General features: G+C 47.3%; 1 protein-coding gene across 1 annotated transcript in view; it reads right to left on the bottom strand.

Annotated features, from left to right (window-relative positions):
* The window catches only part of TGM1 (transglutaminase 1), a 55796-nt gene that overhangs the window by 15194 nt on the left and 27886 nt on the right, over positions 1-12716 (bottom strand). The window contains exons 4-6 of the mRNA XM_083580860.1: positions 6990-7241; positions 4204-4322; positions 1708-1815 (exon numbers count right to left, since the gene is read on the bottom strand). Coding sequence (XP_083436986.1) covers positions 1708-1815; positions 4204-4322; positions 6990-7241 — 479 coding nt within the window. The remainder of the gene's footprint in view (positions 1-1707; positions 1816-4203; positions 4323-6989; positions 7242-12716) is intronic.

Below are 12716 nucleotides of genomic sequence, written 5' to 3'. Positions count from 1 at the left end.
TGCAAGAATCTGGAAGCTTGTTTTTTCCCCCTGCATTTTTATGATTTTCTGTGACCATTGGGCCACTCTGCTGTTTTTTTAAAAAATTTCTGGGTTTGAATTTTGAAATGCTCTTTACAGTATGTGTGACTTTAAAGAGCACTTAATAAACTCTTGTTGTACGAAATTTGGCTTTGTTTGGACTTTTTTTGACCATAGGAACTCATTAATTGATTTTCAATGCATTCCTATGGGATTTCGTGCTTCGCAAGACGAAAAATTCGCTAGACGAAAAAATTCGCTGAACGAATTAATTTCGTCTTGCGAGGCACCACTGTACTGTATTTTAATATTTTGTTGGAAGCCGCCCAGAGTGGCTGGGGAAGCCCAGCCAGATGGGCGGGCTATAAATAACAACAACAACAACTTAATACTTATACCCTACCCATCTGGCTGGGTATCCCCAGACACTCTGGGCATCTCCCAACAAAATATTAAAAACACAATAAAACATCAAACATTAAAAACTTCCCTGAACAGGGCTGCCTTCAGATGTCTTCCTTTCCGCCCTTTTATAATTGTACAGTGGTACCTCAGTTTACGAACTTAATCCATTCCAGAAGTCCGTTCTTAAACCGAAACCATTCTTAAACTGAGGCGCGCTTTCCCTAATGAGGCCTCCCGTTGCCGGTGCCCTTCCACTGTTCGGCTTCCGTTCTTAGACCAAGGTAAAGTTCGCAAACCGGGACACTACTTCTGGTTTTGCAGAGTCCGTAAACCGAAGAGTTTGTAAACAGGGCTGTTCTTAAACCGAGGTACCACTGTAGTATCAAACATTAAAAACTTCCCTGAACAGGGCTGCCTTCAGATGTTTTCTGAAAGTCCAATAGTTGCTTATTTCCTCGACATCTGATGGGAGGGCGTTCCACAGGGCGGGTGCCACTACCGAGAAGGCCCTCTGCCTGGCTCCCTGTAACCTCACTTCTCGCAATGAGGGAATTGCCAGAAGGCCCTCGGCGCTGGACCTCAGTGTCCGGGCTGAACGATGGGGTGGAGACGCTCCTTCAGGTCTACTGGCCAAAGGCAGGAAGCATATTAGGGATCTCAAAAAGGAGATCTACCAGGGAGCATAGTGGTTAGACATGGACCTGGGAGACCAGGGTTCGAATCCCCACCCAGCCATGAAGCTTGGAGGGTGACCTTGTTCCTGCCTCTCAGGCTAACCTCCCTCGCAGGGTTGTTGTAGGAATAAAATGACGAGATGTGGAGAACTACCCTCTAGTTCAGAGGTCGGCAAACTTTTTCAACGGGGCTGATCCACTGTCCTTCAGACCTTGTGGGGGGATGGACCAAATTTTTTGGGGGGAAATGAATGAATTCCTATGCCCCACAAATAACCCAGAGATGCATTTTAAATAAAAGGACACATTCTACTCATGTAAAAACATGCAGATTCCCGGACCATCCTCAGGCCGGATTGAGAAGGCGATTGGGCCGGATCCTGCCCCCGGGCCTTAGTTTGCCTACCCATGCTCTAGCTCCATGGAGATGAAAGTATGATATGAATGCAATAAACAAACTTTCTCCATGCAGAAAGGTAGGTGCTACAAGCTTTCTGAAGAGCGGGGTACAAGTTGAAGGCAGAAAGTAAGAAGACAATTTTTTAAAAAAGGAAACGCGCAAGCAAGTTTTGTTGGGCAGGAAGCCGAAACTGTCCCGAGGGCTCACCATGGCAGAGACGACCCGCGAAACCATGATGGGGTCTCCACGACTCGCGTGCGGCATCCCACGACGGTCCAGGACGTAGAGGCAGGCATCTAAGATACCCTGGTCAAACTGTGGGGGGAGAGGAGAAGGGGGCACACTCAGAGATCTCTCACACGCACACACCAAACTGCTTTGGGTACCTAAAGGCACTGTCAAGAGCTCCCGCAGAAACAAAACTGCAAAGCACCACGATGCAAGCAACAGCGCCTCCTGCTGGCAGATAACCAGAATAACCACACAAGGCGCTTCAGTGCTGCTCTGTTATTTTCAAAAGAAGTCAGAGGGACCTTTGATTCTCCTCCAGAAGGCCTATAATAGGCAATCGTCCTGATTTGCTTGCCCAGAGCTAACATGGGAGTTAGATTTTATCTGCCCTTTATTGAGCGTCTGTTCTGATTTGCTTAAAGGTAAAGGTAAAGGGACCCCTGACCATTAGGTCCAGTCGTGGCCGACTCTGGGGTTGCGGCGCTCATCTCGCTTTATTGGCCGAGGGAGCTGGCGTACAGCTTCCGGGTCATGTGGCCAGCATGGCTAAGCCACTTCTGGCAAACCAGAGCAGCACACGGAAACGCCGTTTACCTTCCCGCCGGAGCGGGACCTATTTATCTACTTCCACTTTGACGTGCTTTTGAACTGCTAGGTTGGCAGGAGCAGGGACCGAGCAACGGGAGCTCACCCCGTCATGGGGATTCGAACCGCCGACCTTCTGATCGGCAAGCCCTGGGCTCTGTGGTTTAACCCACACAGGGAGGTTATATGAGCATTTATCCTTCACGCCTCCCAATTTGCATGTGGGGCATTTATCCATATTTCCGTTCATTTCATACTTCTCAGGGTATATCGCCAACACATTCATAACTGAAAAATGTCAGTTTTTTCATACTTTTAAATTAAATTAAATTATTTTTTTTTAAAAAATAAAAAAACATAGTTGGCACTGCTAAACACTCCTAATGGGTGTCTGACAGCCTGGGGTGTAATGTGCAAATAATTCTAAAGAGGAGGAAAATTCATAGAATCATAGAGTTGCAAGGGACCCCAACGGTCATCTAGTCCAACCCCCTGCAAGGCATGAATCTCAACTAAAGCATTGCTGACAGATGGCCATCCAATCTCTGCTTAAAAACCTCCAAGGAAGGAAAACCCACAACTTTAGTTGGAATCTCATTTTTGGTAACTTGAATCCATTGTCACGGGCCCTGCAAAACAAGCTTGCTCCATCTTCCGTGTAACAGTCCTTGAGATATTTGAAGATGGCTATCGTATCTCCTCTCAGTCTCATCCCTTCTCCGTGCTAAATATACCCAAGTCCCTCGTCCATCCCCCATAAGCCTTGGTTTCCAGACCCTCAATTATCTCGGTCGTCCTCCTCTGCACATGTCCCAGCTTGTCAACATCCCTCTTAAACTGTGGTCCTCAGAATTGGACACAGGACTGACCAAGTCACAACACAGCAATATTATCACTTCCCTTGACCTGGGCGCTATGCTTCTGTTGATGCAGCCTAGAATAGCATTAGCCTTTTTTGCTGCTGCCTCACACTGTTGGCTCACGATCAGTTTGTGGTCAACCAAGACCCCTAGATCCTTTTCACATGTACTATGCTCCCCATCTTCTATTTGCCGGTTCTTCCTGCCTAAGTGCAGAACCTGAGATTTGTTCCCATTGAAATCCATCGTGTTAGTTTTGGCCCATTTCTCCACTCTGTTAAAGTCGCCTTGAATGGCGATTTGAGAGTTTTTAAGGAAGTTTAGGAGAAGTCGTGGAAGCCAGAAGCAGGTTCAATGAACCTGTGGCCCCTCTCACCTTGCACAGGGGTGCTGGTAGTGGCGGACAGCCTCATCTCTGAGGGCTGATGTAAACAGTACTGAGCACCCTGAGACCTTAGACCACTTTGCATCCTGCCAATGAGCCACCCAGGGCCTACCTGGGCATAGCTGTCAACTTACAGATTTGAAAATAAGGGACCAGCAGCCTCGAAAATAAGGGATCAACAGCCAAAATAAGGGATTTTCAGAGCACAGGTATGTTCAAGTTCTGAGCCCCTCCCAGCCAAAGGCAGAAAGCCCAGCCAGCAGCCAAACGAAGCCTCGTGGTGGTTCCCACAGCGCAGCAACCCGGCAAAGGGGATGCAGCATGGGAAACCACTGTCACCTCTCCGCTGGGAAGCGCTGAGCAAAGGCGAGTCCCCAGGCAACACGGCCGATTTGATCGGCACAAGGCATGCAAGCTCCACCCCCCCCAGTCGTTCTTAGACTCCTTATTGGGTGAGCAACGCAGCCAAGCAACACAGTTGGAGCCTCCCTCCTCCCTGGCCGGCAGGGAGGGAGGGAGAAGAGCTGCTTCCTTTGAAACCCGGGAAATTTAAGGGACATCATCAATAAGGGACAGCAGCGGGACACAGCACTGGGATAAGGGACTTTCCCGCCAAATAAGGGATGGTTGACAGCTATGTACCTGGGCATAATTCCACGTGCGTTCCCCAATCTGGGTTTCGGTCCCATAGTAGATCCTCCCCGATTCGTTCAGCACATACTCGTCCAGCCAACCGGTCTGGTCCAGGTAAACAGGATCCTCTGAATGGGGAAAAATGGAAGAAGAGAAGTTTAGGGCAAATTCGGGAGCTTCAAAATTACAGGCCTTTTAAGGGAGGAGAGAGACCACCAAATGTGAGTGGAAAAATCACCAACAGGAGGAGAATATTTTGACTCCCTATCATCTTAATTGTGTTTTCTTGTTGATTTTTTTTATGATCATCTTTTCTATCTGATTTTTCAAATACAAATTTGTAACAAAACCAAATACATTTCCATAGATAGAGATTTCTCTGAATCTCACGACTCCTCCCCCATCCCCTCTCCAGGGGTCCTAATGTCAACGTTTTCAACTGCATATCATAATCTATATTTTATATCCAGTGCTTTTTTTATTTAAAAAAATGTTGAGTGGGTACTCTCATTTTGACTCAAGAAAATCACCATTTTATAGTTCAAATCGGGAAAAATAAATACAGTAAATGGACAAAAGGACAAAGATTCACAAAATGTTTAGGAGTATTTATCCCCCTGCTCCCCCCCAGAAATAAGCACTGTTTATTGTCCATCGTATTTATTACATTACAAGTGTGATTAAAATCTTGGTAATGTTTTCATCTGCTTAGCGATCCCCTAAATTATGAATCTTTCCCATTCTTTCTTAAAGTTTTTGTCCTTTTGGTTCCTGAGCTTTCTGGTCAGCTTTGCCATTTCGGCGTAATCCATCAGTTTAGTTTGCTATTTTTCTCTGGTAGCGACTCTTTCTTCTTTCCATCTCTGGGCTAGTAGCATCCGTGCAGGTCTTCTTAATTTTTTTCCGTGCGGGTCTTCTTAATTTTTTTTAAAGTTATATTGTTTTTATGCTTTTATATGACATATATATATGACATATGTCACTCTTTTTTGGGTGTGTGTGTGTTTTAAAATCATTTTTTCAGCGGGAAGGAAAATGGGTGCTCTACGTATGCTCAGAGGAACCCTTTGCTTGGGGTTTTCCAAACCCAGCTCTGCCTCGGATTGCAGTGGAGTTCTGCTTCTCATGAGCTCAACTTAACCTCCCCGACTCTTCCCTTTTGAGGGAAAGGGAGCTGACCGCCCCCTGAAGAGCGCCGGACATTCTGGAACGCGTCCCAGGGGCATGCGCAGAGTGCCTTTTGTTATTTTGCACCCCTTATCCTGACACTCCCTGAATGTTCTGCTCGGCTGGCCTTTGTATAAGTCTACAATGCGGAGCCAAGAGATTTATTTTCTTTGGTGCTTAATTCCATTGGAGATAAACGGTTTCCTTTCTCCACCCCTCCCACCCGCAGATCATTCCCATTTTTCGTGCAGGGTGTGTGCGTGGGACAGAGATAAGACCATTTCCCCGTGGTTCTTGGCATCCGGACAAGCTTTTGCTGGCCAGACCCTTCCAGCAGCGAGGAGGCTAGGAAAAACGAGACCCTCCCATAAAATCGGGGAAAGACTCTGGCCTGAAATGTGGGATGTGATCCATGAGAGGCAATCAAGTACAACATTCCTTGAAATGCTAGAGAAGACATGCGAGGGGATGTTTGGTCCAGCCAGTCAAAGCTTCCTGTTCCTCCTGGCTTCCTTCCCTTTGCATGTGATAGAAGGTGGGCATGGCCTAACCTTTCCAGGTAACCAAAGGATGAGTCACGCAGCAACCTTTCCTTTTTTTGACTTCCTTCTTCGTTTGACCAGCTTTTAGCTAGGACTGCTCTGCTAGCAGAAGCACTGGGATTATTCCCCCATATGGGGTTGATCCACATGTACATATTTGTAACTAAGTCTGCCTTCAGGAATCCAACTGTGAACTGATGTGAGTAAACTTCTTTTATTGACTTTGAATATGTTTATCTGCGCAGATACAGACACTGATATTCGGAATGAGTTTACACAGACTATATTAGCTCATATGTGTGTTGGGACAGTAAGGCAATAATATACACATTAATATATTGGGACGCGGGTGGCGCTGTGGGTTAAAGCACTGAGCCTCTTGGGCTTGCCAATCAGAAGGTCGGTGGTTCGAATCCCTGCGACGGGGTGAGCTCCCGTTGCTCGGTCCCTGCTCCTGCCAACCTAGCAGTTCGAAAGCACGTCAAAGTGCAAGTAGATAAATAGGTAGCGCTCCGGCGGGAAGGTAAACGGCGTTTCCATGCGCTGCTCTGGTTTGCCAGAAGCGGCTTAGTCATGCTGGCCACATGACCTGGAAGCTGTACGCCAGCTCCCTCGGCCAAAAAAGCGAGATGAGCGCCGCAACCTTGGAGTCGGTCATGACTGGACCTAATGGTCAGGGGTCCCTTTACCTTTACCTTATATTAATATATGGTAATGTAACAGTATTTTTTTCTTTCCCCCCCTATTCTCTCTCACTCTTTTCTTTCTTTCTTTTCCTCACTCCATCTATTCATAAATGAAATTCTTCTAATAAATTGATGCCGCTGACCCCAATGGCTATTTTCTGCCTCCCCTGTCCGAGACAGCGCACACTTCCAATTACTGGCTATTAGAAACCGCTGCAGCTTCATAGAATCATAGAGATGGAAGAGAACCCAAAGGTCATCTAGCTCAACCCCCTGTGATGTGGGAATCTTTGGCTCAACATGCATCTCAAACCCACAACCCTAAGATTAGGAGCCTCGTTCTCTTACTGACACATGCACCTAAAGAAGGAGAGAGAAAGAAGAATGCCGGCCAACTTACGTTTGCACCAGGGATTGAAGAGGATGTAAATATCGTAGCGGGGGTCAAAGGGCATCTGGTACTCGCCCGCCTTGGTCCGTGTCTTGACCCCAAACTGGTACTTCCCGATCACGGCGTTGGGCGAGGTGTTGACCCGCAGGGATATGGTGTTTGTGCCTGTGTCGGTCACCTCTGCTGACCAGAGCCCTCCATCCATGGCCTTGCCCACTGGAACCAGAATGTACGTCCCTTTTGAGGTCTGTGGTGATGGACCTGCGGGGGGAGAGAAAGAGAGAGATGTTAGCGGGGAGAAACAAAGGCAAGACTGTTTGGCCAAGCGAACCATCTCCTACTTCCTGTGTCTGCCAACTACAGTGGTACCTTGGTTCTCAAACTTAATCCGTTCCGGAAGTCCGTTCCAAAACCAAAGCGTTCCAAAACCAAGGCACGCTTTCCCACAGAAAGTCACGCAAAGCGCAAGAATTACCAACGGTGGAAGAATGGCAGATGAAGATGATGGATTTTTCGGAGCTAGCCGACCTAACCAGAAGAGTCCGCGACCAGGAGGAGTAGTAGTATCAGGAAGAATGGACTAAATTTAATGATTGTTAAGTTAAATTAATTGGAAACAGCTTGCAGATACTTAATTGGCTTAGGATTTTATATAAGTTAAGTGATGAATTAATATGTTCAATTTCAAAATGAAAAGATTTAAGGATGTTAAATGTTCAAGTTAAATTTTATAAGAACCATGATTTGGAAAACCGTTAAAAGGACATGCAATGAAATTCAACCAAGGGGAAGCGAGGAAGTCACTTAACAGTGTTAATAAGTGTAATTTTTAATAAGGTTATGATTAATGTTTGTTTGTTTTATTTGATTGTTTATAATTTTCTGAAAATCAATAAAAAAAATTCAAAAAAGGAAAGGAAATAAAGTCACGCAAAGCGGATTAATCCATTCCAGACTTTTAAAAGCAACCCCTAAAACAGCAATTGAACATGAATTTCACTATCTAACGAGACCGTTGGTCCATAAAATGAAAGCGATAAACAATGTGCTGCAGTCACACAACCAATCCATCAGTAGCTGAACTGGGTTGTGCACAGTCACAAGAGCAAAACAAAAAAGCCACGAAAAGGCAAAATAAATAGCAAAAACAGACAGACCTCAGCGTAACACTCAAAATGAAAGTGTAACACTCAAAACGGAGCATGTTCGGTTTCCGAAAAAAGTTCACAAACCGAACACTTACTTCCAGGTTTGCAGTGTTTGGGTTCCAAGTTGTTTGAGTACCAAGGCGTTTGAGAACCAAGGGACCACTGTATTATTACGGTCATTATGATTGTTATTCATTGATTTGTCACCGGCCCCTTCAGCCCGAAGGCACCAGGGCAGGCTGCAAGTTGGAATCACGATGTTAAAAACAATTAAAAGCAAGGATAAAAATAAGACGGGTTCAAAAAGACATGCGCTTCAGGGGTCAGAAGGCAGCTTAAAAGAGGCGAGACAACAGCATTCAAAAGATGCGTAAGGAGTACCTTTTATCATATGTGGTGGGTGTGTGAGGTAAGAAAAGCTTTCTGGGAAATGATATATAATGAAATGAAAAAAAATGTTTAAAATAACTTTTGTTAAAAAAAACCAGCAGCTTTCTTATTAGGAATTATAGGTAGCGACATCGCAAAAGATCAGAAAAGACTTTTTATTTATGGGACAATAGCCGCTCGGATGTTACTAGCCTAGAGATGGAAAGACGAAAGAGTCTCTACCAGAGAGGAATGGCAAACTAAGCTGATGGACTATGCCAAAATGGCAAATCTGACTGGAAAACTCAGGAACCGAGAGAAGAAAAACTTTAAAAAAGAATGGGGAAAACTTTTAAGTTATTTAGGAGACGACTGCAAGCAGATGGAAACATTAGCAGGATTCTAATCTCACTTGTAATGTAACAAAGACCGTGGATAATATGGATTGATATCAAATATAGATTATGGAATAATCTGCAGTTGTAAATGTTGATAATAAGACCCACGGAAGGGGTGGGGAATCTGGAGATGAAGAGAAATCTCTATATATGGATATGCATTTGGATTGTTATAATTTTGTATTTGTAAACTCAAATAAAAATGATTCCAAAATATGTGTAAAGAGGGCACCGGATGCCCTGGGTGGGAGTTCCACCGCTCAGGGGCCACCACAGAGAAGGCCCTGCCACCCACCATTCCCCGAATCTCTGAGGGCGGAGGAACAGCCAGGATTGAACAAGCACGTTCTTCCCTGAGACCTCCGGGTGTAGGGCGGTATATAAATTCAATTAATAATAGTAATAATTTTACTGTTGTTGTTTTTTTAAATTGTAGCTCTTCAGCAGCTACCCCCTGCCCCCTAAAAGGCTCCAGGAAGAAGGGCTTACAATTCTTGCCCCTCAGGTTTGCAATGTAAAAGATACGACACTAAAGGAAAAAGGAGGGGGGAGGGAGGAGGAAAGAAGCAAACTCAGGCACTGGTTCGATTTCAAGGGAGAAACTTGACCTCCAGTGGGGAGGGCAGAGCAGTGCTGCCCGACCCCACTAGCAAGCCGGGACGTCCTGCCGCAAACTGCCCAGATCATTGCCTTTCAGCCCTGGCAGCTGCCCTCCTCCGCTGAGCTGCCTTCTCAGGTTTCAAACCCAGGACCCGCTTGCCTTACCTACAGGAATGTGCCTCGCCCTGGATTTGGCAGCCTGGCAGGGCTGCCGCCCCACAGAGAGGGAGGGGCGAACAGGGTGCATTTCAGCCTCTCGCTTCTCTCATCTCAAATTCAGCTTGCGAGTTCTGAGTCCTCCGTGCGAATTTCTCCCAATATACGTCCAGTGTGCAACTTGGCCCAAGACACCATTTTGGCAAAGCCATCTCCGCCTTTTGTGCAATGCCCTTTCGTACGCACCGCTGGGCTGCCGATCTCCTTGCCAGATTCTACGAACAAGCAGCCCGTATGGCCAGCTATAAAATAATTTCTTGCCTTTGTTAATACTTCTTGCCAAAGTGCAACTTACTGCAAGCACCGTCTCGTCGATAAGCAACCCAGGCAATTTATTTTATTACTTTTAAAGCAGGATTTCTAAGCCGCAGCAGTTGATCTTTGAATAAAATCCTTTGGGCAGAAATCCACCAGGTGCAGCCTGTTTCGAAGCTTCCACCGACAGATTTCTGCCTGCCACCCAATTCTTTAGAGCGCAAGAGCTCTGCCCAGGAGGGAAAGGTGGCAACCGCGCACCTATCTGAATGCAGAAATTTTCTGCTCTGTTTATGCTCAGAAGTACAGTACCCTGAACCTGAAGGGCATGAGAAACATACATCTCTCCACACACAGCCAGAACTCTGGGTCACAGACCATTTCTCCACAAAAAAACACAGGCCTGGCTGCTTCTCTCGCTCGATTTCCTTTGCTTGTTGATATTAGGATTTCAGGAACTGCTGGCTTTATCAAGCAAGGCCTGGAAGCTGCCAAGGAGGTGGCTGTTTTCACCTCAGGTAGCCTGCAAAGCGCAAGCAAAATGTGCTCCACTTCCACAGCCTTGGTGGGCCTGTGTGGGAACAGATAACCCAAAAAGAACACAGCTGCGGAATAAACGGAGGACATTGCCAAATGACCCTCCCAGAGGCCAGCAAGGCTGCTCCTCTGTCTTTCACAAATATTCGGCCACCAGAAAAATCGGATCAGAGTTGCTCGCGAGAGGCACAGGAGCAAGGCGTGCCGAGAAAGTTGGCCACTCTCGTGAGGGTTCCCCCAGAGTCCTGAGGGCCACATTTCTTTCTGAGCAAGACCTTCCGGGGGGCCACAAACTGGTGGTGGGAAGGGCCAGAGGTGAAAATGGGCAGAGCGACGAACGAAAAGCTTGGGGACTGAGAGCCAATGGGCTATGCGGAAATGGCAAAGTCGGTAGCATTATTAAGAGATCAAAACGAGCTTCGAACAGAAGAATGGGGGGCTTTTTGGAAAAGCACTGCAAACAAATAAAACTGCGGGCAGAATTCAAGATAGGAGCAGCAGGAGAAAAAGGATAGAAGTATTTGCATCAGAGGGGTTTTTGTAATTGAGTTTGATATATAGTACAGTCACGAGTGCCCGGGAGGTGTAGCGGTTAGAGCAGGCATGTCCAAAGTCCGTTTTGGGGGCCTAATTCGGCCCCCTGGTCGATTTAATACGGCCCCTGTGGCAGTTTATTTCCTGGGGTAAAATCCTGAAAAACCCTCAACAACTTCAATCCTAGAAAAAGATTAACAACTTTGGTCGGGCCCTTGGTCGGCCCTCACAGCCCTTCACTTCATCAAATCTGGCCCTCTTTGAAAAATGTTTGGACACCACTGGCTTAGAGTGTCAGACCACGGCTTAGAGGACCTGAGTTCGAATCCTCACTCAGCCACGAAGCCCACTAGGTGTGACATTGGGCCCAGTCCCTGCCCATCTCTCCACCTAGCCTACCCATAGCTGTCAACGTTCCCTTTTTTTAAGGGAAATTCCCTTATTCCAAATAGGATTCCTCGCCAGAAAAGGGAAAAGTTGACAGCTATGAGCCCACCTCGCGGGGTTGTTGTGTGGGGAGGGAGAGAACCAGGCGTCGCGCTTCGAGCTTCTTGGAGGAAAACACACGCAATCCGAAAATATTATTTGGTTGGTGGGCTCTGGCGGTGAGGAGAAGAGCGCCCCGCACAGCACCTGTTGAACTGCGGCACGTATGCCGACAAAGCTGGCTTCGGCTCTTGTGCAAAAGAACCAGATCAGAGAGATAAGTGCGCTCACTCCCTGCTCCGAGTAGACCCACACCCAGCAGCTGGGCCGAGGTGGCTCCTCGCATCCTTTGGAGGGCAATCGGGAACAGGTTGTGTCCCAAACCTCCTCATGTTCTCTCCCAGCCTCCAGCAAGCAGGTTCGGGCAGGAAAAAGCCAAACCTGTTCTTAAGTGGGGCGAGGCACCTCCATATCGACTCCTTTCTCCTCCCTCCTACACCCAGAGAGCTTGCAGCTGGTGAGAGGTCCCATCGCTGTGTCACCCGCGTCTCCCATCCTGGCCCTTCTCCTCCCTGGCTGTGGGTGCGCCGTGACTCTCCTTCCCACCCTGTGGCGCAAGCCTTGTGCCTTTAAGCAGCCGTGCGGTGGGCAGAAATCCAACAGGTGGGGTTTCTTCTCCTGGGACTGTTAGAAGAAGCTGCACCTGGTGGATTTCCGCCTGCGGATAAAACGTAGGTGGAAACACATTCGTTTTAAAGGTTTCCAGGGGGCAGCCGGCGGGGAACAACAGAGGAGGACACGGGTGCGCAAAATGGTGCCCCCGTTCTGGAGGAGAGCCTTCCGCAAACTGGTGCCGGCTGGCATTGATGGGAGTTGCACAACATCCAGAGGGCAGAGCTGTGATGAAGGCCTATGAAACCCGACCGATAGGGCATTCCAGGACAGGAAAAGACTCAAAGTATAATTAACATCTTTCTTTTAATGTGCTCACCAGAAGACTTGGCAAGAGGCTCTTTCCAAGAAGATTATCTGGATCTTTCTCATCTACGAGATTACATCCAATAGGTGTATCCCTAAGGGGTCTCCCCAGAGGAGTTCTCTGGCCCTAGCCCCCATCTGAGCGTCAGACGGAAGCAATTCCTCACGGATCCCTTTAGCGGAATAGCCTTAACCAGGGAGGGTGAGGCAGAGGCTCTGGTTATCTCCTGCTTGGACTACTGCCATGCGCTCTACGTGGGGCTGCCTTTGAAGAT

Source organism: Podarcis filfolensis, assembly GCF_964270895.1.
Source record: "Podarcis filfolensis genome assembly, chromosome: 13".
Classification (NCBI taxonomy): Eukaryota; Metazoa; Chordata; class Lepidosauria; order Squamata; family Lacertidae; genus Podarcis; species Podarcis filfolensis.
This window is presented reverse-complemented; position numbering and strand designations above follow the sequence as displayed.